Source organism: Littorina saxatilis, linkage group LG2 (genome assembly GCF_037325665.1).
Source record: "Littorina saxatilis isolate snail1 linkage group LG2, US_GU_Lsax_2.0, whole genome shotgun sequence".
NCBI lineage: Eukaryota > Metazoa > Mollusca > Gastropoda > Littorinimorpha > Littorinidae > Littorina > Littorina saxatilis.
Genome location: NC_090246.1, coordinates 27,350,891 through 27,378,809, shown reverse-complemented (window position 1 = coordinate 27,378,809; position 27,919 = coordinate 27,350,891). Strand labels below are relative to the sequence as shown.

The following is a 27,919-nucleotide window of genomic DNA, read 5'->3' as shown; positions in this document are numbered from 1 at the left end:
AGTGATTCCGGACAAATGATAGGAACACCGCGAATGTGGACAGTGTCAGTGTGTGCGTGTGTGTGACCAAAAACGTAACACCTGGATGAAACATCTGTGTGCTCACTCTCACTCAAACTCAACAATCATCACTCAACATGAGACACACATGAACATGTAACTGAATATGTCACTTTATTGTCTAAACGTGAAGCAGCATGAAAGTTGCGAAAGAAACAAATTGAAACACCATAAAATGTACAAGACTTAAAAAAAAAAATTTAAAAAAAATTAAAAAAAAATAAAAATCAATCAATTTTCTTAATACGAATTTTGGTTAAGACGAACTTTTTTTCCGATCCCCAGTGATTCGTCTTAAGCGAGTTCGACTGTACAGGCTTCCTGATGGAATAATACAGTTTTAACTGTTATAATTGTGTGTAGGGTGGGGGGGGGGGGCGGGGGGGAGACGGAACGGGGGTGTTACAAGAGTTGTAGGACTGCTTTCACTCTATGTACTCTTTTGCAGTCACGAGAACCCTCATCAGGGACCAGAAGCGGAAGAGCAGGTAGTGCCAGGCTCCCGATAGATAGACCTCCTGTATTGAAACCTGTGGTCACATCTGCCTGGGCTTCCATAGCGGCTAGTGGGGGCACAGAATCTTCCGTCCAGAGCACGGAATCTGTCAGTGCCATGGGAGCGTCCAGTGTCGCAAACACCTTTGCCACAGCAGAGCAAGGGCAGGAAGACTTTGGCTTACAGACGCTGGACTCGATGTGCTCAGACTTCATGTCTTTAGAAGAGACGCTGCCCACAGACTTTAACGGTGTCCCGCTGACCTCCGTCAGACAGCAGAAAATTTCCCATGACCTGATGAGAATGTCCAAGATTCTTAAGGTCAAGGACTTCAACTCCACCAGTGGCAGTGATGTGAGTGAGCTCCCTTTGTCAGAATATGTGGGGGACTCCAAGTCAGGGGAGAGTGTGCGAAATGGGACAACCTCTGCATTGGACAATGTGTCTGCCAGTTTCTTTCACGAAAGTCAGGACACAGTAGTAGAGGTGACGCCAGAAACCACAACAGAGAACAACACTTCAGGCTTTGTGGACCACAGTATGGATGGATCTCCCGTAGAGACATCTTCACCGGGCGACGGACATTTTTCCGGTGGCGGGAGCGACAACACTTCAGGGATGAGCTCGGCAAACACCACAGGCACTACTGACAGTCACAGAAGCAGTCGCAGCAGTCCTAGGTCTTTGAAGAACAATACTGTCCATTTTGCGTCCTTTGTCACGGAGTACATTGACACCAGTGCGAGTCTTTCATCAGAAAACATCACTGTGGTGAAGAAGAAACTGCCAGCAGATCAAGTTGCCAAGAACAAGCAAGGGGGGAAGGAGGAGACAGCTTCAGCAACAAACAAAGAAGAGAGCTTGAGTGAAGAAGGTTTGTTAAACAACGTCTCTTTGGCGGAATCAGATTCTCCTGTCACCCCCACCACCAACCCCTCCAACTTGCCATTTCAGCAGTATGCCAAAGTGGACCCGTCCTCCTCTGACAAAGAAAATGATGCCAAACAAGCAAACAAGATGTCCGGGTCAGGGACGAACTCTAAATCATCTCAAAAATCAGCTGTAAATGTGTCACACTCAGGTGGCGGAAACAGTGTCACAGATTCTCAGGGGTCTTCAAGGTCAGACGGGACAGTGAGAACTTCAGGGTCGAGCAACAGCACGCTGATAGAAGATGCCGCCACTGCTGCAAGTCGAGACTCCACCAACAGCTTACCGCTGAACATTGTGGAGTCCAGAGACGATGACAGTTCAGGAAAAGAAAAAAGCAAAGCCGCAGCTGGCGTCCCAACACGAAAGCCAAAGAAACTGCCCCCTGAACCCCCTCAAGAGACTTACCAGCCCCCGTCAAGACAGCTGAGGGTGGTGAACTCTAAAACCGCAGCCAATCAGAGTGGGGCAGCAACTGAAGGTTATCGCAAAGGTCATGTACGCCGAGGTTCGTACACCCTTTCAGAACCGTCCCCTGCCCTTGTGCGTTCCCAGGCCACCACGCAGAGTGGAGGTGATGGGGAGACCAAGAACCCGCAGCGAAAGCTGAACTACGAGGATGAAGAAGACCAAACTAAGCTCCTCAATATCCGACCACAACCTGTAGTGCCTTCAGAGCCTGAGTCGACTGGTAAAGCAGAGCACATCAACAAGTATTTGTCACAGGTGGGGATTTGAACACTGCTGTGCTGTCTGTATTCATGTCTGTCTATGTGTAATAATTTGTGAAATGATAAAAAGGAAAGTTTATAAATATTCAGGTGTTTTTGGTAATTTAAACTTAAAATACACTTTTTTGCACAGATTTTTTTCTTCTATATAATATAACAGATCTGTATATGTGAGACAAACTCACCTGATGTGAAAATGTAACTTTCCTTACTTAAAATGAAATATAAAGTATCACAACAATGGAAAGAAATGTGAACATTTGATCCACAGTTCAAACATCTTGTTCTGTTGTTCTGCCTTTAAAAAGGGAAAGTCTTGAATCAAAGGGTCTTAAAACAGGGGTACCGGGTTCCAGTGTATTTTGATTTGAACAACAATTGCCATCTTTTCTGCACAGGTGCAGCTTATCAGCTCAGAAGATGTCACAGCCTCCCAGGTATCCATGGACAGTGTTCACCAGTCTGCAGCATCAGGTCAGGTCCAGAACAGCCTGAGCCTCATGCAGTCCATCACTCTGTCCCAGGCCAGCGTTAGCTCCGCTGCGGGCGGGGAGGCTGTGCAGCAGTTTGAGTCGCTGCAGCACAACCTGCTACACCACCAGCAGAAGGAGCTGGAGGAGCTGTTCATCCAGCAGAGACGAGAGCAGATGGCCCTGCAGGCCGAGATTGAGGAGCACAATCAAAGAATGAAGGTAAGGATTGGTGAACAGAAGACTAGACTCGAGCAGAGAGTGCTGGAGGAGAGGAAGAAGGGGCGAGGGAAAGATGGTTTGTGTGTGGATAAATAAATGAACAGATTAGTATTCTGCTGGTTGAGGTTGAGGAGCACCAGCACACTGCATTCCACTACAGGTACTGTCAGCTCAAGGCTGGCTCCAGTTAAAAATAACTGGCAAGAACCATTCCCCTCCCGCCTATTTACCCTTTCCTCCCCCATTTCACCCCAACCCTCCCCATCCCAGTGGCGCTAGAAATACGGTCAGACCACTCTTTGTTTGTCTATAGCAGTTAGCCTGGCCCGCTCTGGCTGTGTCTGATAAGGCGGGATGAATGCCGCTGCTCAGCGCTCTTGAGAGATAACGAAGAGGGTAAAAACTGAGAAAGTTTCCTGCAGGGTTCAGAGTGCGTGATAATTGGCCAGTTTTGCCTTTCATGAACTGGTGTTGTCAGTGTGTTTTGCCGGGCATCTCTCAATAGTTATATATATTGCAATGCATGCCACAATTTACAAGACAGAAGAAAGGATAAATGAGAGAATTAGAAAATGTGTGTGCTCCCCACCCCAAGTATATAATTATGCTACTCTTTGCACTCTGAAAAACATGTGCATGCTGCATTTAAAGAAACACCCTGAAAAACATGTGCATGCTGCATTTAAAGAAACAGGAAACCCAACATCTCAAAGCACGGCACAATATATAAGACGGCAGAAGACAACACAGTAAACAAAACATCCTAAATGTGCCACAATAAAAGAACACAAAATAATGAAAGATAAAGACCAAGGTAATCCCCAAGTACATACACATATATATACAACACTTTACAAAATATATACAAACAGAGTATATCGAAATATATACAAACAGTAGAGTATATCGTATTTACATACATATTATGCCAAGGTCTACTAGTAGAAGTCATTGATGGTGCGTATGTAAAGCTTGTTTTGCGTTTATATAATTATAAAATTCAAAATAGTGTAGATAATGTCAGTAACATATAAGAAAGAAAAAAGATCTTACGGGATTCATGTTCATGAAAATTGTTAGCTGCATGTGAATAAAACAAAAAAAGCTTACCTCACGGCCCTCCTATACAAGTCTCACAAACTTGTATATATAATATACCACAGGAGAAAAAAAAGTAGCTCGCGCGCGCTCACCCAAATCCGCGCGAAGTGCCACATGATATTGGCCCCAGACAACACATAGGCGGATAATACATGTATGTCAATAGTATGAAACAAAGCATGCCACAATTTACAAGACAGAAAAAAGGATAAATGAGAGAATTAAAAAAGGTGTTTGCTCTTCAAGTAAATAATTATACCACACCTTACAGATCTGAAAAACACATGCATGCTACAGTTAAATCAACAGGAAACCCAACATCTCAAAGCACGGCACTATCTATAAGAGGACAGAAGACAACACAGTAAACAAAACATCATAATCAATGTGTCACAATAAAAGAACACAAAATATTGGAAAAAAAGACAAAGGTAATCCCTAAGTACACTGATATATACATGTACAACACTTTACAAAATATATATACAAACAACAGAGTATATACAGTCGTATTTAAAAACATATTATAGGCATGCGTATGGTGCGCATGTGAAATTTGTTTTGCGTTTATATAATTCAAAATAGTGCAATTAATGCCTGTAATATAAAAGAAAGAAAAAACGGTCTTTCAATACATGTTCATGCAAATTGTTAGCTGCATGTGAAGAAAACAAAAAGCCTACCTGACCACGACTTTTGACTGGTATCATTGCAGCGCCATACATCAGTAATCCAATAGCAGCACACAAGTCGATTTGAAAGTTTTTCAACACAGTGTTTCACTATTGTTCTCACAAACTTGTATATACCACAGGAAACAAAACTCGTCGATCCGACGACAATTTAACGTTTGTTTCATTATCGCAAACAAAACAGAACAGACAAAACGAAACAAAACAACACAGCACAACAGTTGGGGTTGTTATTTCTCTGAGATGCTTAAGAAAAAAAAAGATGACGTGCATTGTAATGGAATAGAGTGGGTGTAATTTCAAACTAAACGGTTCAAATGTGAGTGTAAACACACTCTTTTCGCGGGATCACATTCCCTCACACGCATATGAAATGCACTAGAGTCGAGTGCCTGTTCCAAACCGTGCATGCACTGATGAGGCGCGTAGATTAACGAAACAAAACTGCTCCAAAGTCAAACACAAAAACATCACGCCGACTTAATCTCACTCTATGACACAGTTTAGACTAAGTACTTACTGACGGCAACATCAGAAACACAGTCGGTGGTTGGTATGAACATTGAGCGTGGTTACAAAATGGTATACAATGCGCACGTTCTGATTCTTGGAAGTACAACAAAGAACGACCTGCCGGTAGAGTCGATAGCAGTATTTCTTCAAAATCAAACAAACCGAATCACACGCTGACCTCTAGTTTGCACATACACAAAGCCTGAATATCAGAGTAACAATATACACAAGATGACGGTAATCCAACCTTCAAGTCACGGAAACCATTCGATTTCATTCGAAGAAATACGATTTTTTTAACACCGGAAAACACAGCTGTACACAGTTCCAGACTATGCCTTTGAGCTGGGATTTCCGCGCGAGAGGTGAAGAGGTCACAGGCTCACAGCGCGCGCTGCGTCGGCTATAAAATTAGCCTTCCTGTTCCAAGTAGAGTTGAGCTGAAATAGCAGAACTGGCGACCGGATGAAATAGTGTGAGCAAAGAATGAAGGTAAGGAGTGGTGAACAGAAGACAGAGGAAGAAGGGGCGCGCAAGGGAAAGATGGTTTGTGTGTGGATTTGGGTAAATAAGTAAACAGGTATATATTCTGCTGGTCGAATTTATGGATGGATGAGTTTTTGCAATGTAGAAGTATGCAAAGAGAGTTTCTTTAGCTGTGAAATAAGAGAAACAAAAACGGATTATTTTTCTACAGAAGCAAACCACACCATCTCAAGTCAATTCTTCACCTGCTCAAAGGTATTTGTGACCCTCCACCACGGATTGAGTCGCATGTCACCTTTGCATGATTTTCATAGTTTTTCATTTTCCTAAAGAATTGTTTATGCTCTATCCAGTGGTGAAAACCGTTTTAGAAAAGAGCGAAAACTGTTTGAGTTATAAGCCTGTGGCTAAGGTGACCCTCACGCTGTTACCAGACACTCCCCGGACTTATATTAAGCCTAGCGCAGAACCGCGCGAGGTGACATGCGACTCATTTCGTGGTGGAGGGTCACATTTGTCTGACATGGGACCTTGTTCTTCCACTTTTAAGATCATTAGGTTGATGTTTGAATTTTATTATTATTTTTAATTTGTGAGATGAGAAGTTTTTTGTAACTTGCCATGTTTTTCAAATTGCCAGAGGAACAAAATATATCTAGCGAATACTTTACATTCATCTTCACAGGAACAGCAAGAATTTCTAGTCTCCAATGCCCCAGAAAACATCAAAGTGCAATCCCAGTCCAACGACGGAGAACTCAGCCCTGACTCCAACACAGGTGACCAAACCAACGTCAAAAGGTTCAACTTTCCCACCCCCAAGAGGACGCAGATCAACCTCCATGGCCAGAGAATTGCTGGCGGAGCTGTGTCACCAGGTCAGCTAATGCTGGACACATCTGTGTCGTCATCAAGTCCCAAAGTGCGTCGTCCAGTGTTGCGGTCACCTGTCAAATTCCTCCCAGGTCGCAGGAACTCTGGCAGAGTTCTTGTCCCTCCTGAGGTGAGGTGTAGGAAGTGTGTGTATGTGTGTGTGTGTGTGTGTGTGTGTGTGTGTGTGTGTGTGTGTGTGTGTGTGTGTGTTTTGTTCTTCTTGTGTTTGTGTTTGTGTGTGTGTGTGTGTGTGATGTGAGGGTGTATGTAGATGTTTAGAGGGGCAATGGCTGACAGCTTTGATTTGAAGTGGTTGCATTAATTAACGTTTTGGATTAATATGCTGCAGTTACTTTTAGCAGTTCTGTAAAAAAGGGATGTGTGTTATTTTGTATTTGTGGAAAAGTTCCACCCAGGTCGCAGGAACTCTGGCAGAGTTCTTGTTTCTCCTGAGGTGAGGTGTAGGAAGTGTGTGTGTGTGTGTGTGTGTGTGTGCGTGCGTGTGTGTGTGTGTGTGTGTGTGTGTGTGTGTGTGTGTGTGTGTGTGCGTGCGGTTTTTTTCCTTCTTGTACACAGTGTTTGTGTGTGTGTGTGTGTGTGTGTGTGTGTGTGTGTGTGTGTGTGTGTGTGTGTGTGTGTGTGTGTGTGTGTGTTGAAGTATAGAGGGGCAATGGCTGACAGCTTTGATTTGATGTGATCAACATTTTGGATTAATATGCTGCAGTTACTTTTCAGTCTTTTGCAGTTCTGTAAGAAAGGGATGTGTGTTATTTTTTGTTTGTGTATTTTATTTGTTTATGTGATTATTTTCTTCCTCTCTGTCTGTCTGTAATCTTTCTTTTCTTTCTTATTCAAGCTTGTACAGTTTTTCTTATGGAGAATGAAGAATGATGGCATTATCTTGAAACAAAATTCTGGACGTTTGTTACTCAAAAGGTGTAGTGATCGGGGGAACCAAAGTTGCAGCTTATTAAAATGTCTGTGTGACTGTTTGCAGGCGTATGAACCAGAGATGAGGGTGAAGTTTGAGAAACTGACAGCAGCAGGTAGAGGATTTCTGACACGCTGCCTTCTACAGTCTGACAAGGTTCAGGAGCTGGTCAAGACAATCAAGGTATGAGCAACAACTGCCTACATATTGTGTATGTTTAGACAGCAATTAAATTACATATCTTATCCCAATTCACATAAAGCAATTTACTTCAGTTTAGTGCTAGAACGCTGAAACTACGCTCAACCCTGGTAAGGGGGGAAGTAACTCTAAAAATAGAACGACCTTGACGGTCACATGACAATGCCAGGTCAAGGCTACCTCCCAGCATGCATTGCGCACGCGTGTTCTCGCCGCCATCTTGTATTCATTCTACTCTTCAGCGATAGTGTCTAAGGACGTGTTTGGATTACGCTCGGGCTATTTTGTTAGCCCTCTGCTTCTTTGGCAGACTACACCCTGGTTTCGTTTGTATCTTAGCTTTCTAGCTGAGATTGGGTGAGATTTTTCCATTTTCTTTCGTTGTATTTGCTTTCGTTTGCCACGAGTTAGTCTTTGTTTACTTTCGTCTGCAAGACTAACGCCAGTATGGCGGACAGTGGGAAGAAGAAACCCAGCTCTAGACAGGTAGCCAATACAGAGTCTCCGTCTAAGAAAGCGGCTAAGAAGCCCAAGGGTTCTAAACCTACAGTTACGGTGTTCGAGCCAGTTTCTCAGAATACTTTCACGGTAGAAATTGACAATCCTAAGAGTCCGGTAATGCCGGCGCTGAAGCAAGAATGCAAGACAGCGCCGGTTAAGGCTAGCATAGCATCGGAGAAGGAAGATTTGTCAGCAATGTTTGCAACGTTTAGCGATCAAATTTAGGTGCATGTTTTCGTCAGAATTGCGCTCGGCGAGCGAACTTTTGCTCTCTCTTCAGGCAAGAACGGTGGACGATCGCTCTCGGTCGAGGGTTAAGGCAGCGCCGTCAGCCACTGTTACGTCGGCCGACGTTCACGCTGAACAACATTCCGGTGAAGTTTCCCTCACCATGCCTCCACTTCCGGATTCAGCAGCTACACTAAAGGTACTGTGACTGTCCCACAGGGAGATACGCACGGGCGTTCCCTACTTCCGCCCGGCGCCGGGCAGGAAGCCGTGATAAGACAGGGGACCTGCTCGCAGCATGACTTGCAGGCGTCTGTGCTTAGATCGGAGGACACGCAAGTACCAGTTTGCTATACGGATGCAACATCGGTACAGCGGTCCAAACTTCCGCCACGGGAGCGCGAAGTTGTTAAGAGACAGGGGACTTGCTCGCATCACGACTTGCAATCGTCTGTACTCTTAACGGAAGACACGCGAATGCCGGTTTGCTTAGCATCCCTAGCACAGCGTTCTTCCCTTCCGCCCAGGGGGCAGGAAGTTGTTGTAAGGCAGGAAACTTGCTCGCATCACGACTTGCAGGGGCCTGTACTTACAACAGGAGACACGCAAGTGCCGGTTTGCTCAATGAAAGCATCCCTAGCACAGCTCTCCACACTTCCGCCCAGGGGGCAGGAAGTTCTCTCCAGAGAGGATACGAGTAGGGGACATGTCTCACACGGTACCTCTCTTCCGGATGACACTGCCTATGACTATGACAGTCAATATGGCGGCGAATTTCCGTGCCGGAAGGAGAATCGGAATACGGGGCTTCCCTTTCTGAGCACAGGTAGCTTCAAGATACTTTGAGGAAGGAGTGGTGTCAGCAACAAACTTGTCTGCACCACCACCTTCTGCTGTCAGAGATTTTCGCTCAACACAGGGAGAAAAACAAACTTTTAAGTTTCGTGAATCTCCCTCAGTGGCGATGAGAGGCTAAGATTCTGGATAAGAATTCCCGGTCGGGATATGTGCCTTTGGACACAGTGCCTCTGCTTACAGCGCACAGTCTGGCACCAGAGGTAGCACAGCCGTGGCTAGCCTCCACACAGACAACCCCTTAAGTCGGGCAAGATGCTGGCCGGAAGTTCGGGTTGAACCCTATGCCACGCAATCTCTTGGACACTTTTCTCTACCACGAGCTCCACTTCCGGTGACACCGGAGTTAGTGACACTCAGGGAGGATGGCTACAGTAAGGACAGAGCTGTCCCTTATACAGAGTCCGCCCTTGTGGCACTGGAAGAGACAGGGAGAGGTAACCTAGAGTTAGCGTCTCTTTCGGAAACGCTGCCTAGGTCTCCCGTTCTATCGTTACGTTCCTGGAACCGTTTGAGTTTAGACGGGACGCGAGCGAAAAGGACGTAACGACGCTGCTCGCTACTTTGGCCAAGTTTCAGCCGAACAAATGCATGCGCGCAGGTTAGTGTTTCTCTTGGGTTTCATGATCCAGGACAAAGCCGCGCTTGAGGCTCTCAAGTTATCCCCTTTCACGGAGGGTGCCTTGTTGGTGAGCACCCCACCACCTTAATTAGCAATCTGCTTTATGTGAATTGGGATAAGATATGTAATTTAATCGAAAATTTTAATAATAAATTTTCATTTGATTAATATACTTACCCAATTCACATAGTAAAGTCCCTCCCGCCTACCCCTCTTTAGATCCCTAAAAATGAGAGGGCGCTTTGAGCGAATGAATACAAGATGGCGGCGAGAACACGCGTGCGCAATGCATGCTGGGAGGTAGCCTTGACCTGGCGTTGTCATGTTACCGTCAAGGTCGTTCTATTGTTAGGGTTACTTCCCCCCTTACCAGGGTTGAGCGTAGTTTCAGCGTTCTAGCACTAAACTGAAGTAAATTGCATTATGTGAATTGGGAAAGTATATTAATCAAATGAAAATTTATTATTAAAATTTTTGATTTCTTATGATTTTGTTTTTTACTTATATGGTTGTGATACTGGCCATGTCATGTCATCAGTTGATGATTTTTTTGTTCTTTTAGTCAATTATGTTTTTTTTGTATTTAAAAAAAAGAAAATTCATGGTTTGAAAAAGCTTCAGTGTCACATAGCTCTGTCTGTTTTAAGTTCAGCGTAAAGCTGACCTTGTTTCTGACTGTTTTCTTTCAGGACACTCGAGAGTTTGCGTTTAGCTTTCAGTCAGAGACTCCAATCCGAAAAGGAAACCTCTCCAACCAGGACAGGACTCTGCTGGAACGTATTGTGGCGCAGGTACAATGTAGCTTTTTACTTTTGTACTTGTTATTGAAGATACCGTTGGGGGCACCCATACTTGTCTTTCATTGCTGGCATGTTCTCGTGACATGGTCACACCACCTATGTAGATGTTTATTGTATTGTGAAGTGTCTTGCCATTAAAGGGACCTGACATTATGGATACTGCTATTTATGAAATGTGTGTGTCTGTGTTTATGGTGTGTGTTTGTGGTGTATGTGTTTGTGTGTACGTACGTACAAGCGTGCATCTGTGTGTGTGTGTGAAGTAACAGCGATTACAAAGCTTCTTCATTTATGTTTGCATTTATATGATGTTAAGTGATCAACACTGATAACTTGTATCAGAGGAAGATCATACCAGTTTACGTTGAAAGCATAGAGTGTTTGCAGCAAATCATGTTTACTAAATCCATTTTTATTGTTACATTTCAGCTTCAGGCAGCACTACTGGATATCCATGAGATCTTCTTCGATACTCCTGTGATTGAACAGATGGGTCTGATAGAACAAACACGCTTGAACACCAGGGAGAAAAGACTCAAATCAGTGAGTGATGCATCCTTGATTGGACATTTTTGTCCCAGGGATGAAATAAAGCTGTAATGTTTGGAGACGAATTGTATGAAAACGACAACAGTGAAAGAACTGTCTCATCTTTATTCTGTTTAGCCTAAAAGGCAGTGTGTGACCAGAAGGATAATATTCAGGTGTCAATGTATAATTATGCAGGTGTATGCAGGTGTAGGTGTGAAGGGGATAGAGAATATGGGCATGCATTCCTGTAAGTGTTTATTTATGCCCCTGTGCTTCATACATGTGTATGCATAATTCTTCACGCATTTTTCTGACTTTTTTTTTATCCTTTACAACTTTGTTCCTGTTGCAGTCCACAGACGAAAGTGTGAGAGGATCAGTTCCTCGTATCAGCACGGCCACCTTGAAAGCACAGGAACGAAGGAGAAGAGCACAGTATCCTTGTAGCAGGAACCTTTACCTGTTCGCTGCTAGGAAAAATGTGTATACAAAGCATTAGGACAAGATTAGATAAGATTTCATATAATCCTGTGAGGTTACCCTAATGGAAATTCAGGCTGCTTTCTCACCAGGGAAAGTGAGCTGCCATACAGTATGGTGCTACCCATTTTTTTCTTCTTTTTCTTGCATGCATATAGTCATGTTTCCAAGCCCTGAGACTTTCTGATGTCCAACAGGCAGCGAAAGGGTTCATTTGGGGAACTCTGAGGAAGTTATGTAGATACACCTTGTTGGAGTACAAATAATCAGTGACAATATGGTTATTTTGTGATTGGATTAGGGTGAATATCCTGTTTTCTTGATTAGTGGAAAAAGAAAGCAATGGATCTTTCTTTTTTGCCTCTGATGTTCTACAAGCTTAAATTGTGTCTTTAGTGTGAGGTCCCTCATGTGAGAAACCCTTTTCCAAATAAATGTTTTCCCTGTTGTCCAGTTTGTCTATTAACGTGGCCTAAGTTTACATGTATTTATAGCTAATCTGAAAGTACAGCCCATAATCAGGTTCTCAGTGTGAGTACATGTAATCATGTACTTTTGTTTTTCTTTAAAGTTGTTTGTGTTTTCTTCCATGCCTTGTATTTTTTCAAAGAACACTGTTGTTGTCATTGCCGCCCAGTTTTGGGTCATTTAAAACATGTTAACTTTTTTATATCGCCTTAACCAATCTCAGAGAAGCTGAAAGTACTGTTTTTGGTGCCAGCTCTGCCAGACCTCGTACTGCGCCTGCTTCCAGTAACAGTCCAAGGTCAAACGTTTCCGTTGATCTCAGGTAAATCTGTGTTACCATGGTTATTTTGGAAAGAAGTGTAGCCAGCAGCGTTTGTAAAAGAGAGGGCAGCTTTTTGGGGCTTTCAGTTGTATTGAGACTTCTAGTGATTGTATTGGGGGGTGGGGTTGACTAATCTGTAAAAGCTTCAGTAAAAATCTTGTTTTACATATCATGTGTTCTTTGGAAAGGGTATACAGACTGTAATCTCTATCATGTGGTAATTTGAACCTTTGACCTTGTCAGTTTATGCACTGTTTATATTCATCATTGGTTTGTCTTTCTTTGTGCTATGATAATGATAAAAATGATACGAGAATTTATAACACGCACATATCTCACCACAAGGCGACTCAAGGCGCACTCATTCACATTCTTTCGCATTAACAACTCAAGCACACTTGATAAACTCGGTGTATGATGTATGTTATGCTGTGTTTATGTGTATATAAAGGAAATAAAATGTAAAAAAAAAAAAAAAAAACTCAAGCACACTCACATACACTTACGCAAAAATGACATAAAGATGACGAGGCAAAGTTAATGGACAAACTCCAATAATAACTGTTGGGTTTGTATGGGCTGTGAAAGACTGAATACTTTTGCCAAACAAGGCTCCTTGTCCGCTTGTTTCAGACACTTCCCTCGCTAGTGACTGGCCTATAATGTCATGTGGGAAAGTTTGCCTCAATAAAAGCAAATTTTGTCACTCTTTCACAACCCATAAAACCTGCCACGAGTTATTTTTTAACATTGTCTACTTATATCCTTGTCATGGTGGTCAAGTCGTAACTAACACTGTTTTTGTATACATGTCATGATTTTAACCTTTGTTAAAATAAACTTATGTTTATAAACCAACACTGTTTTTCCTTGATGGTGCAGCGGGCCTCTAAAGCGACACTACCAGTTCCTGCTAGCCAAGGCCCGGAAGCCAGCGGCAATGCACGCTGCTCACCTTGCTCACCAGTCTCACCAACACCCCCAGGCTTCAGGGGCCAGGCCGGACACATCCAGGTCAGTCTGTACAAGACATGTCAAGCAGACTTATCTGGAAAAATAACTCATCATTGGTCTCTTTTTTCGTTCATGACTAATTTATAAGTTTGCTGAGATTTGTGAGATTTGGTCTTGGGTCTCCAAACAAAGCCCTGTTTGCATAAATATGATGATCTACAAGTTTGCCAGAGACTGACACAGCTACTACCATGCATAGAGACATACTCACTCACAGCAAAACATACTTATGGACAGGCATAAATGTATGTGCACACACGTACAGATATATATGCACTCACTCACATGCACGCACGCACGCACGCACGCACGCACGCACGCACGCACGCACGCACACACACACACACACACACACACACACACACACACCAAGATGAAATGAAAACTATACTGAACTCCAAAAGAAACGCAAGATTAAGAAATTTAATCTCATTCTTTGGCATTTCATTTTGACGAGATATAATCGAACGAATTTCACGAAAATTGGTACAAAGCATCTTGGGGCAATGTTCTTTGATTGTCACTAACAAAAAAACGTTACCGAAAGAAAGTTCTCATCGCCAGGCTCAGTAACGCGTGTGTCCCCCATTGGCGTTGACAAGGGCCTGACATCTGTCTCTCATGGAGCGCACCAGGCGGTTGACGGTGTTCCTGGAGGTTTCTGTAGCCGGGAGGAACGGTTGGCGCAGGTGCTGACGGTAGATGACCCGGTCCTGGCGAGCAGTAGTCACACGAGGTCGTCCGCTTCTAGCGCCATCCCGGGTGCTGCCGCTGGCTTGGAATCGGGTCCACAGACGACAGATGGTCGAGGTTGCCACGCCCATGACATTTGCAATGGCAGTTGGGCGATTTCCAGCTTGCAATCGCCCGATTGCTCTCTCCCGGTCAATGGCGCTCAGTCTTGGCATGCTTCTACTGTACAAATGGCTGATTTCAGACAGTGGACGGAGACAGGTTTTTGTTCCTTGTGTGAGCTGAGTACTGTTAACGAAAAAAATCAGGTCTGGCAGCTTTTGTGTGGGCTGCGCGAGCGAAAAACAGTCTCAATCTTCAGCACGCTGCAGAGAGCGCACTCTGGGCGCTGCACACGTGATTTTCACAGGCTACGTGCAGGACACTATGCTAACTCATGCTCGTGCAGAATTTTCCCCTGAAACCCACCTTTAGTGCATGAATTTTAACAAAACTTTAAATAACTCTTAACTTGTGTTTCTTTTGGAGTTCAGTATATTAACTCTGTACAAATTGTGTGTGGAACAGATCAGAAAAAGCCCGTCCACAAACAGCACCAGAAAGACCAACCTCAGCTCGCCCCAAGAAACCTGTCAGCGTTCCTGCAGCTTCCAGCAACGTTTTCACATCAGAAAATGGTAACATATTGGCTGATTGGCCCATTTTTAATTCTTACACTAATAATTTTGTCCATGCATGTGAGTGAGCGAGTGTGTGCATGAGTAAGTAATTCTGTGTGTGTGTGTGTGTACGTGTGTGTGTGTGTGTGTGTGTGTACGTGTGTGTGTAAGTGTGTGTGTGTGTGTGTGTGTGTTACTTACCAGGAACGACAGCTGATTGTTCAAAGATGCGTACAAAAGAGCCCAAAAGTTTGATAGCCTTTTAGGTAAATGCCTTAGAAATTAGTGCAATACTTATGAGTCTTGTGTCTTTGTAGCTGAAACAAGGCCTGTGTCTAAACGTGACCTGCAACTGCTATATAGATTTTGAATATAAAGGCAAATGAGAAACAGACTTGAGAAGTAAGTCTTTAAATATAATGGGGTTTATCAGTTGTTCTGCGTACAGATAGGACATTTTTTCAAAGTGTGGGATTGGGTAGGACAGGGCCGGGTAGTCAAAATCATGTGTAATTTAATGTGAATATGTCACATTTCATTCTTTTTTTCTTTCCATCACACAGGCCTAGTACATTAATTTTGTTGTTGTTGTTGACAAATATGAAATATTGCATTGCATGTCTTTTGAATTATTTTTTTCTCTTTTCAGCCCAGTCAAAGTTGAACATCCGAGTAAAGCAGCCATCTCAGCAACCAACTCTGCCTGTTTCAAGCAAGCAGACCAACAAACCATCAAAAACTTCATCCAAATCCTGGAGATAATGCAGTCTGCACCTAAAGCACCCACAGCACCCACTACCATCTGCATCATTGAAACACACATTTCAGCTTGCTTGTTTTGTAACAGGAGTGTATGATTTAATACTCTGCTTATATCATGAAAGAATATTTTGACTCGACTACTCAATAATCTCTGAGGGAAAGGAAGAATGATGTGGCTGTTGAAATGTAGTAAGAACAAGGCTCAGTGAAAGATTTCAGTAAATTGTCATGCTTTGTCTCTGAGTTGTAACTGAACCAGCTTCGAGAGTCTTAATCATATGAGGCAGAGCGCGTTTTTAAGACCAGAGGAACAACGGGATGTAAGCCCTCTAAATGCATACGGCATGTGCAACAAGAGTGAGTAGAGTTATGCGGAACCAGTCTCCTGGCACCTAACATTAGGAGAATGACAAGCATTGAAACGAACAAGTTACTTTCATCCTCTTTTATTTCATGAAGATGAAAGTGGTTTGTTCACTTCAATGAAGGAGTCTGGGTGGCCGAGTGGTAACGCACTTGCGCTCGGAAGTGAGAGGTTGCGAGTTCGACCCTGGTTCAGGGAGTTAGCAATTTTCTCCCCCCTTTCCTAACCTAGGTGGTGGGTTCAAGTGCTAGTCTTTCGGATGAGACGATAAACCGAGGTCCCTTCGTGTACGCTACATTGGGGTATGCACGTTAAAGATCCCACGATTGACAAAAGGGTCTTTCCTGGCAAAATTGTATAGGCGTAGATAAAAATGTCCACCAAAATACCCGTGTGACCTGGAATAATAGGCCGTGAAAGGTGGATGCAGCGCCTATAGGCTGTTGATCTACTGGCCGATGTGAATGCGTGATATATTGTGTAAAAAATTCCATCTCACACGGCATTAATAGGTAACATGCGCCTTGAGTCGCCTTGTGTGGTGAGATACGTGCGCGATATAAATCCTCGTAAATAAAATAAATAAATAAAATAAATAAAAATAACAATGCTTGTTGTTCTATCAGGTGCCAGGGTATTGGTTACGCATAACTCTGACTTCCCCATGTTGCACATGTCTATGTGTTTAGAGCGCTTATGTCTAATTGTTTCTTAGATGAACCAGCTTTTGTTGAAAAAAAAACTAAGTTGCATTTAATGTTTGTGGGATAAGCCTGTACCGTGTATACTCAGGAAAAAGTCCATGCATCTCCCTGCATGCTTTTCTTCTGTATTGTGGAATGCCTGTACCGTGTATACCGTACTTTCCGGGTCATAAGGCGCGACTTTTTTCCTCGAGTTCGACCCCTGCGTCTTGTATAACGAAGCGTCTAATCCGTGTATGAAATACGAAAAAAATCAAAGAGACCGCCTGAGTACCAGTCAAACAACTTGTGATAATGCATGTTTCAGCTACTAGGTACTGCCCTGGCCAAGTTTCCTCGAGCTCTCAAGCCACCCAGCTATCACAATGCCTGCCTTTGATCTGGCCGCACACACAGAGCACACATAATTATTTCCACTCTGTTAAACTCGGTCACTGACCGGTCACTGACCCGGTGCAGGAAGTATTTCCTCTCTCAGATATGACAGGGGAACCACCTCTCATGGCAAAAACTGGGTCATTGACCCCTGGGAAGAAGGTCGTGTCTATAAACAAGGCCACCCAGCTATCACAATGTCTTTGATCTCGCCGCACACACAGAGTTCGACTCTGTTAAACTCGGTCACTGACCCCGAAGCAGGAAGTGTTTCCTCTCTCAGATATGACAGGAACCACCTCTCATGGCAAAAACTGGGTCATTGACCCCTGGGAAGAAGGTCGTGTCTATAAACAATGAACCTGGCTTTGATCTCGCCGGCTTATTTTCATTCTTCGACTACCGGTATACTTTTTCAATTTTGGTGCGCCCTATCGGCCCCCTGCGTCCAATGAGTGACTGGATTACAAATCTTTTTAAAAAGAAGGGGGTGCGTCTTAGATAACGAAGCGCCTTGTCACCCGGAAAGTACGGTACTCAGGAAAAAGTCCATGCATCTCCCTGCATGCTTTTCTTCTGTATTGTGGAATGAGTTGAACAAAAGGAAAAATGAGAGAAATATAAAGCTTCGATATGCCTGTGCAAAGAGAACGCTAAGACAAACTGAATGCTACAAGTGGCTATGTATGACGATAGTTCCTCCATTCTTTTTATTTTGGGGGGCACAACTTTCATGAGTTGTAAGGTACATTTTTATTTCACAGTGTATTCAGTTTCTTTTTCTCACATTATTTCTTTGCTTATTTTGTGTGTACAGACTCGTATATATTTATACAGTGGAACATCACTAATAAGACCTAAAAAAAACTGATAAAATCAAGTCTTAGGATGTATTCTTCTTCTTCTTCTTCTGCGTTCGTGGGCTGAAACTCCCACGTACACTCATGTTTTTGCACGAGTGGAATTTTACGTGTATGACCGTTTTTTACCCCGCCATTTAGGCAGCCATACGCCGCTTTCGGAGGAAGCATGCTGGGTATTTTCGTGTTTCTATAACCCACCGAACTCTGACATGGATTACAGGATCTTTTTCGTGCGCACTTGGTCTTGTGCTTGCGTGTACACACGGGGGTGTTCGGACACCGAGGAGAGTCTGCACACAAAGTTGACTCTGAGAAATAAATCTCTCGCCGAACGTGGGATGTATTCTTAAAATGGAGGTAAGTTATGAACAGAGAATCTGAAAAAGTAAGGTCTTCAAAAGGGGGGGGGTCTTGCATCAAGGGGGGTAATACAGTATATGCATTACTTTGAAACGTGTCATATCGGCATTTTTACTTGCACGTGCTCTGCCAATGTCTTTCTTTTGGAATGCTCAACATTTTTGTAACAAGTACAAGTTGATCAAGGAATTGTTTATGAGAGAAGTATAAATGTAGATCAAGGCACTCTATCTGCTTTCTTATGTATTTTCTCACACACACACACATATATATGCATGCATATAGTAGACACCCATGTATCTTCATAGTTGGCTCACGTAAGTGTAGCCTATGCGATCGTAACTTTGTCTGTCTGTGCGTGCGTGCGTGCGTATGTCTGTTACATTACATTGACGTCACATTATGACGTAAGAGGGTTAGACGTCACGCGAAGGAAGTACTGAAAGTCTCGGTCATTATTATTTTGAGCGCGCCGAGACTAGTTGGCAGTCGTGCCCTGCAGACAGACAGATCTAGATCTAGTGTCTCGCTTTCTTGCACAGTTTCACCTATGCTCTTTCTGTGTGTGTGTGTGTGTGTGTGTGTGTGTGTGTGTGTGTGTGTGTGTGTGTGTGTGTGTGTGACGGAGTGATTGAGTTTGTGTTACTGTTTGTCGATTTCTTACGTGAGCCTTGATGGCTTCGCCTCTTGTTTTTGCTTTGCAACCACTTGTTTTTTGGTAAAAGTAGACGTGATTGTTGTGGTGAATCTAAGATTGATTACCTGAAGAATTAAGAAAAAGAAAATCAATGTAGATACACATATAGATTTATTTTTTGTCACCCAGGGAGACACAGATGAACTAGTCATGTAATATGTCCGCAACATGTTTGTTATTTCTGCCTCCGTAACATACTCTTGTATGTTTCCTCCCGACTCATCAATCACTATTGTGTTTCATTCTCTTCTTTAAGAATGATGTCAGATCTATTTCTGTTGGTTCAAGTTTAGTTGTGCTATAAAACCGTGCCACTGAGCAAAGCTGCTGTTGACAATGACGTGTTTCAATAATTGATGCAAGTCGAACTTAGTGCATTTTACATAAGTGCATGTATTATATGGCTGTGTTGTTATATTTTGTAGATTTCAACCCCACCCCCACTCTGGCACAACACACATACATTCACACATTTAATGTAGGGATAATGGAAGTTATTGAAGCTATTGTTAATCACAGGTTGTACGTGTACAGTGATATATGTGGTATTTATTTCTCTTGTGTTGTTTCTAAAAACTAAACTATTAACGTTTATTTTTCTAATGACATGAACAAAATCCAACATGTGAGATAACTGTTTTGACAGTACATAAGCAAACAAAATGCATACAGTCCCAAATGTTTGCAGAACTGTGATACACTTTCATAAAATAACAACACTTTGAATGGTTTTCTCTGTGTGTGGGGGTGGTTGGTGGGAGGGGTGTTAACTTTCATCTTGCATGTGTTTGTGTGTGTGCGGGGGTGGGTTGTATTGAACACATTTATTAGTGTAAATGTTGTACTGTTTGGTAAAGTTAGGAGTAGAAAACCTCAGTGCATACATTTTTTGTTGTGAAAGGGATGAACCTGTAGTGCGTAACTTCATTGTACTACTGAGAATGAGCTGAATGCTTAGGAAATGAGAAATAATGTCATTTGAATGTGTACACATTGTACCATCGCATGAATGGTGATAACTGCTTCTTGAATTAAACCAAAAGGTATGCAGAGTGTTAAGCAGGAGACTTTGCTTGGGATGCATTCAGTCTTTTTCTGTTTTGCAATTTTGATATTTTGTTATTCTTTGTATTATTGAAATTTGAATTCCAAACAGGGGAAGTGTGCTATTGTACATAATGATACATGAAAACAGTCAAACTGAAGAAAACAATCCCAACTCATGTTCATCGCTTGCTGGCATTACCCAGGTCTGTGTCTTTAGAAATTAACAGAATTCTTTTTACTGATTTAAAGGTATTCGTTTGGAAGATTTTCAAAGCATGTATACCTATATAACTGTATAACTGTTTCCAGACAAAGGCTGAGTCACAACTACTTTTATATGTAAATTTGTAGATTTTTTGGCATGCAGCATATATTGATGTAAAACCTTTGTGTCTGTAATATTTCATGTTTGTTCTTCATTTTTTTCTGTTCATAATCTTCTCCAAAATTTGTTGTGAACATTCATTATATATATATGAGTGCATATAAGTTGTACATATGTATATTTTGCTGAGTGTGTTCATTCAAATGTTTTCATTGAAGAAATTGTTCCAAAGGTTACTCTGAATTCATTCCCACATTGTGGACAAAATTAAAAAAATGATGGCACATTTCAGTCTTGAGGTTTTGTAATTTGTTTTATTTTCAAAAAAACGTTATGAATGATTAATATCAAGCACTTTTCATGCAGTTTCTGAAACAAACAAAAAACGTTAAATCATCTGGGTTAAAATTGTTTGATTAAAAAGCTCCAAAAGGATCAAAAACTTCACCATAAGTTTCTCTCATTTTGTACAAAATATATCAAAGCCATGAAATATCTACTCAACAGATCTACAAAATGAACACTCCAGAATAAAAAGCAATGAGCAATATTTAGTCACTCTGAGACAATAAGGAGAAAATAATTTAATGAGAACATGTTAATTTATATTGTTGAAAAACAACTAGGAAAACTTGGTGTTTGTTTAAAAATGCCCAGATGGAGTATTGCACAACTGATTTCCTTTGATCTGTATGATACATTAACTAAGAATTCAAAATTAAGAATCTGGTTGTGCAATAAACAATCAGTCAAAGGGAAAAAGCGCCATATAGACCAAGGTAGGAAATAGTCAGGTGCAGGTCTCACAAAACAAGAAAATCAATCAATCAATCAATCAATATGAGGCTTATATCGCGCGTATTCCGTGGGTACAGTTCTAAGCGCAGGGATTTATTTTTTTAACAAACAAATCTAAGTCATTAACAAGTGGAGAAATAGTTTGTGCATAGCTCATAAACGAGAATGTAAGGCTTCTTTTTAAGCCTACTGTCTATATGATACTTACCGAGACAGTACTATTCTTGCACATTATCTATTATAGGCCGAAAAAATTGGACAAAACGCTGAGTGGGTACAATTATCTCCCATAACCATGCGCCACCGTGGATCCCAAGCACTGTCCGAGTGCTTCCCCCTTACAGGATGTAGGTGGCGCGTCCTCTTTCTTTATGAGCTGCAGACCCTCAAAAAGCCCATAACATATCAAGAGGGGAGGCGGGAGGGAAACTCTAATAGTACTGTCTCGGTAAGTATCATATAGACAGTAGGCTTAAAAAGAAGCCTTACAGTCAATATAACACTTACCTCGACAGTACTATTCTTGCACAGAATACCAGAGTGGTGTGAGGGTGATATGTAGAGTATTAAACTCCTTAATCAAAATCACTTAAATCCAAGGATTAAGATACCCAGGCAATTTTCGAACAGTACTACCGTAAAAGAAAATATACCCAAGAAACATACCTTAGACTGACGTGACCATGCTAGCAACCACTGCTGTGTGGTGAACTCAATGTCAAAGTCCAGGCCACTCAAAGCTTGAATACCACTGAGTCTACGGCAAGTGGCTAAAGCGATGAGGAACAATTAGTCTTAAAAATCAGCAACTTGATACTGATGCCTGCCAGGGGTTCAAACTCATTGCTACGCAGGAGTTTGAGGACCAGAAAGACATCCCCCTTGGGAAATGAAACCAGAGGTTTAGACACCGCTGCATTGCTAATACCCGAAAGGACATTAGCGATGAGGGAGGACCTGATCAAGTGTTCAGTTCTGCGACCAGTAGCGGCCGCAATCGTGGAAGCGATGGCAGATCTGTATCCAAGAAGAGTCTTAGAAGAAAGACTCTTCTTTTGATACACTTCCACCAGGAAGTTGGCCAAGTCCTGTGTTGAGGGATAAAGCGGCTTTATCCCCTTGGACAAGGCGAAGGTGGCCCAAGCTCTCCAGCGTAAGTCGTAGAGCTGATTAGTTGATCGCCTCTTAGCGTTCAAGGAAAACTCTACTGAACTCTTGTGCAATCCTAGTGCAAGCAGTTTGGAGCGCACAAGAGCCATGCGGTCAAGCACAGACTCTCTGGACGTGGATGAGGGAGGCATGATCGAGGCTGGAGCAGACCTCCCCCGTCCAGATCCAGAGGTAGAGGGTCTACGTGGGTGAGACCGCGAAGATCTGGAAACCACGGAGCTGTTGGCCAGTAAGGCGCGACCAAAATCAGTCTTGGTCGTTCCTGCAGAAAATTTGCCAGCACCCTCGGAATCAGAGATGTCGGGGGATAGGCGTAAGCATCGAGGAGCCTCCACAAGAGAGTGAATGCGTCCAAGTGGAACGCATTCATGTCTCGAAAGGGGCTGACGTACCTGGGAAGCCGAGCGCTGAATCGAGTTACGAACAGATCGATCAGAGGACGGTCCCACCTTGCCCACAGACGCTGTAGAACGTTGTGAGCGATGGTCCATTCTGTGGAGAGAACCTGATCGCCCCGACTGAGAATGTCGGCCAGGGCGTTCAGTTTCCCCGGAACGAACTGGACTGACATCCGGACCTGATTGGTCTGGCACCAGAGCAGAATCTCCTCCGCCAACAGGGAGAGGGACCGAGAATTGGTGCCCCCCTGGTGGCGAAGGTAAGCTAAGCATGTGGTGTTGTTGTCCCCGTTGAAAATCAGAGGGGCCAAGGACAGGCCGAATGGGAGGGCCCGAAACTCGAACACCGTGCCCTCCCAAACGAACCGGAGCAGATGTCGGTACCCCGGGGCCACCAGGATGTGGAAGTAAGCATCCTGGAGGTCCCAGACATGGCCCAATCGTTTGGCCGGATGGCCAACCGGACCGACGAAGGGGTTTCCATCTTGAACTTGCACCTGTGAAGGTACAAGTTCAAGGTGGAGAGGTCCAACACCGGCCTGAACCGGCCGTCCTTTTTGGGGACGGTGAACAGGCGGGAGCAGAACCCCAGAGAAGGCTGAGAAAGGGGGTAGACCGCCTTCTTCTCGACCAACGAGTTCACCTCGTCCTGAAGAGCCTGCCATCTGGCAGGCTCTCGAGGAGGGGGGAACGTCCAAGGTAGAGCGGACAATGGAGGTTGTGACGACAGCGGTAGAGAAAACCCCGACCACACCACCCTCAAGAAAAACTGGTTGGAGACCAGTCTGCCCCACATGCCGCGGGCCCGAAAAAAGGGAACCGCCGGACGAAAGAGGGGCAACTTGAGGGGGCGTCAACGTAGGGCCGGGACTCACTGAAAATTCTGCTGGCGGGCAGGCGCAGGCTTGCGACCACCCCCCCTGGTGGTGCTGCTTCCCCTTACCTGTCTGAGCACCCTTCGTCTTGCTTGGGAACGCAACAGGCGCCTAAGAGGAGGAAGAAGGAGGCAGTGAAACTGGCTTCTTCTTCTTCTTCTGAGGCTGGGAGCTGGAGGTGACTGTAGCACTTCTCTTACTCCCCGCCGCCGTCGCCGAAGCAGCGAGGCCAACCATCAGAGAATCAGTGTTCCTCTGGCGTGTGGACTCCACCACAGAACGAACAGTGTCCGGATGAAAGAGGGAAGAAGGCTGAGGAAACGTGTTCCTCAGACTCTTCCTCATATCCGGAGGCACTATAGAAGTAGGCAGAAAATGATCACGGAACAGGGCCAATAAAGTGGACCCGTGTTCCAATGGCCAATTCTGCCGCAGACGTCACGCACGATCGCACGGCATGCAAAGCCCGATCCACTCGAACCGTGTCAAGGACCCGAGTGGAATCGGACTCTGCCCGATTGGGAGGGTCCAACAGTGTGGACAGCGTGCTCATCCATGTCAAGGCCTGTGATTGGGCCTCGACTGTGGACGAAACGGTGGCCTCAAGATTGTGGAACGAAGCAGAGCTCAGTTCCACCTTCTTGACCGAAGGCACCTCCCCAACGAACACATCACCGTCAGCCCCACCCTAAACACTCGAAGTCTGGAAAGGGAGAGTTCGAGAGTCAAAGGGAAAAGGGAGGGACGAAACAGATTGGACACGAGGAAACAGTGGAGGTGCGCCTCCCAAAGGAAAGCATGGCACTGAACCCGCGTCCTCCCGAGGAACATAGGTCGCGTTTGCACGTGAATCTGTACTCCTCAGGCGATGTGCTGCCGCTTCCACCGTGGCACTTAGACTAGGGTGGAACGCGAATTGCCGGCGGCCGGATCGTTCATAAAACGAGCCGCCGGCAGACGCGGCGTGAGCCTCCCGCGCCCGGGCCGAAGCGGACTCAAAGGACGAGAGGGCGTCTCAGGGAAGGACGTCCTGAAACTGTTCAAACGTCCTTCTAGCTGTGCGAGGACGAGCCTCCTGCCTCTCGTCCTCAGACCCCGGGTCCACGTCCTGTGTGTCAACACTAGACGACAGACGCTTAAGAGAGGCATCCGTGACGTCAAGACGCCGCGTGATGTCTGTCATGTACTGTTGGAAAGTACGAAGCATAGCTTCGGAAGTTCCATCAGAAACCGGCAAGGGTAGAGGTTCAGTGTTAACCTCAGGGCGACCCTGATCCTCCTCCCTATCGTCCTCCGACTCACTCTCCTCTTCACTTCCCGACAACTCCTCAAAAGCAGGAGTGTAGGGAGCTTGAGGGGGAAGAGCCGAAAGCGATGAAGCAGGCTGTGAAGAAACGCCCACAGAAGCAAGAGGCCGCGAAGACCCCTGCCCCAAAGACGAAACGTCTCCAGCAGCCGAAGGGGGAGAAAAACAACAACCCTGCGACTGTTGGGTCAGCCCAGCCAACGAACCCCCGCCATTTATAGACTGAACAGGAACCCATGGGGTCTGATCAGAAAAGAAATGGTCCGGTCCGGTCGGGGGTGCCGATCCGGTCCGGTAGGGTGGTCCGGTCCGGTGCCGTACCATCCGGAGGTCCCGTTCAGCACCGAACCATCGTACCCAACGAAGTGTTCGGGTGGTTAGGTCCGGACGTGGACATACCGTACCATCCGGACCCGTAGGTCCGGTGGTCCGGTATGGTCCGGTTCGGTGCCAGACCATCCAGACCAACAGAGGTGGTCGGGTGGTCCCGCACCGGACCATCCGGACCCGTAGGTCCGGACCCGTAGGTCCGGTACCATCCGGAGGTCCTGTTCGGCACCGAACCATCCGTACGCACAGAAGTGTTCGGGTGGTTCGGTCCGGGCGTGGACGTACGTACCGTACCATCCGGACCCGTAGGTCCGGTTCGGTGCCAGACCATCCGGACCAACAGAGGTGGTCGGGTGGTCCGGACCGGTCCGGTAGGGTGGTCCGGTGTTCCGGTCCGGTGTTCCGGTCCGGTCCCGTACCATCCGGAGGTCCCGTTCGGTACCGAACCATCCGTACCCACAGAAGTGTTCGGGTGGCTCGGTCCGGACGTGGACACACCGTACCATCCGGACCCGTAAGTCCGGTATGGTCCGGTTCGGTGCCAGACCATCCGGACCAACAGAGGTGGTCGGGTGGTCCGGTCCGGACCGGACCACCGGTCCAGCACCGGACCATCCGGACCCGTAGGTCCGGTCCGGTCCCGCACCATCCGGAGGTCCCGTTCGGCACCGAACCACCCGTACCCACAGAAGTGTTCGGGTGGCTCGGTCCGGACGTGGACATACCGTACCATCCGGACCCGTAGGTCCGGTTCGGTGCCAGACCATCCGGACCAACAGAGGTGGTCGGGTGGTCCGGACCGATCCGGTAGGGTGGTCCGGTGTTCCGGTCCTGTCCCATACCATCCGGAGGTCCCGTACGGCACCGAACCATCCGTACCCACTGAAGTGTTCGGTCCGGACGTGGACCTACCGTACCATCCGGACCCGTAGGTCCGGTGGTCCGGTATGGTCCGGTTCGGTGACAGACCATCCGGACCAACAGAGGTGGTCGGGTGGTCCGGTACCGGACCATCCGAACCCGTAGATTCGGTCCGGTCCCGTACCATCCGGAGGTCCCGTTCGGTACCGAACCATCCGTACCCACAGAAGTGTTCGGGTGGCTCGGTCCGGACGTGGACATACCGTACCATCCGGACCCGTAGGTCCGGCATGGTCCGGTTCGGTGCCAGACCACCCGGACCAACAGAGGTGGTCGAGTGGTCCGGTCCCGACCGGACCACTGGTCCGGTACCGTACCCTCCGGACCCGTAGGTCCGGTGTGTTCCGGTTCGGTGCCAGACCACCCAGACCAACAGAGGTGGTCGGGTGGTCCGGTCCCGACCGAAACACTGGTCCCGTACCGTACCATCCGGACCCGTAGGTCCGGGGGGTCCGGCAAGGGCCAGAGGTACTGTCCCGCACCGGACCCTAAGGTCCGGTACGGTCCCGTACCATGGGTCCCGTCCGGACCAAACCCGGAGGTCAAGTCCAGTCGGGACCCGTGGGTCCGGTTCGATCCCGACCCGTAAGCCTGGAACGTTCCGGACCCTTGGTCCGGACCATCCGTCACCCGAACACCAGACGCTAAGGAATGGCGTGGGGTCAAGACGGTCCGGTCGGAGGTGTCGGTCTGAGCAACAGAAACAATGTTCCCGTCGCCCTGACCATTCGACAGAAGTACCACGTTCTGTCGAACACCTCCACGTCCAGTAACTAGTCGGCCGGAGCGTTTCAAGAGGGACAGCCACCAGTCACACGGACGTCAGAGGGAACCGTAGTAGCAGTGGTCGTAGGCACGAAGCCTGAAACCCCTGCCCCCACAGGACCGCCCTGAACGGGGTCAATTCGCATCCCAACCCCAGCGGGGAGGGAATTCAGAGACCCCGTCATCTCCTCCGATCTCCCCCCCCAGGAGGCCGAAACTACTGTCAAAACAGCAGCAGACGACCCAGCGAGGGAGTTCAGAGGAGGACCCGTGTCCCTCCTGGCTTCCACAGCGGTGGAAACCGAGGAGGGCACAGGAGAGGCACCGGAAAAAGAAAGATTTTAATGCCAACTGCACCCGGTGTTCCCAGGCGGTCACCCATCCAAGTACTAACCGGGCCCGACGTTGCTTAACTTCGGTGGTCGGACGAGAACCGGTGTTTTCAACGTGGTATGGCCGTTGGCTGTCAAAACCTGAGTCTCTCCAGTAGCCCCTAGATCGGATTCACCAACCCCCAAAGAGGGTTGGGAATCGACCTGCCCCCGGATTCGAGCCAGGGGGGAGAAGGAAACCTTCCCCCCAGGCTCGAAACCGGGAGGAGCTGAAGCCTGAGACTGAGGGCCGGACAACGGCGTCGAAGGGGGGGAAGCCTGTTCCACTGAAGGAGAAGGAGAAAGAAGCTTTTTCTTTCCCCTCGAACTTCCCCGAACCTTCGACGGCGCAGCCCCGCCCGAAGTCCCAGGCTCAAGCCCAGCCTGTTTGAGCAAGCTCGCATTGAGCTTGCTCAAACAGGCTTTCTCCGCCCTCCCTCGCCGCAAACGCAAAGCGTTTGGGGAGGGAGAGTCGGAGCGCCGAAAGATCCCCTTCTCCGTGCGTAAAACATGACGCTGGGCGCCCGGAGAAGGGTTGCCCCCGGCAGACTCTGGTTCCGTAGAACCAGAGCCCAAAACAGGACGAGACATCCTACCTCGCCCTGTACG

The 27,919-nt window shown here is 46.1% G+C and overlaps 1 protein-coding gene and 1 non-coding gene across 3 annotated transcripts in view; one reads left to right on the top strand and one right to left on the bottom strand.

Moving 5' to 3' along the window:
* LOC138958634 (centriolar coiled-coil protein of 110 kDa-like) overlaps positions 1–17,460 on the top strand; it is a 32,234-nt gene extending 14,774 nt beyond the window's left edge. For both annotated transcript variants that reach the window (XM_070329850.1, XM_070329849.1), the window contains exons 4-14: positions 509–2,212; positions 2,616–2,909; positions 6,387–6,704; positions 7,572–7,688; positions 10,602–10,703; positions 11,142–11,255; positions 11,596–11,678; positions 12,415–12,513; positions 13,396–13,527; positions 14,788–14,897; positions 15,529–17,460. In XM_070329850.1, the coding sequence (XP_070185951.1) occupies positions 509–2,212; positions 2,616–2,909; positions 6,387–6,704; positions 7,572–7,688; positions 10,602–10,703; positions 11,142–11,255; positions 11,596–11,678; positions 12,415–12,513; positions 13,396–13,527; positions 14,788–14,897; positions 15,529–15,641 (3,186 nt within the window). In that variant the 3' untranslated portion in view covers positions 15,642–17,460. The remainder of the gene's footprint in view (positions 1–508; positions 2,213–2,615; positions 2,910–6,386; positions 6,705–7,571; positions 7,689–10,601; positions 10,704–11,141; positions 11,256–11,595; positions 11,679–12,414; positions 12,514–13,395; positions 13,528–14,787; positions 14,898–15,528) is intronic.
* A 9,824-nt stretch (positions 17,461–27,284) lies between these two features.
* Positions 27,285–27,403, bottom strand: LOC138960546 (5S ribosomal RNA). Its single transcript, XR_011454022.1, has one exon. It is a non-coding gene; the product is annotated as a 5S ribosomal RNA (ribosomal RNA).
* Between the last annotated feature and the right edge of the window lie 516 nt (positions 27,404–27,919).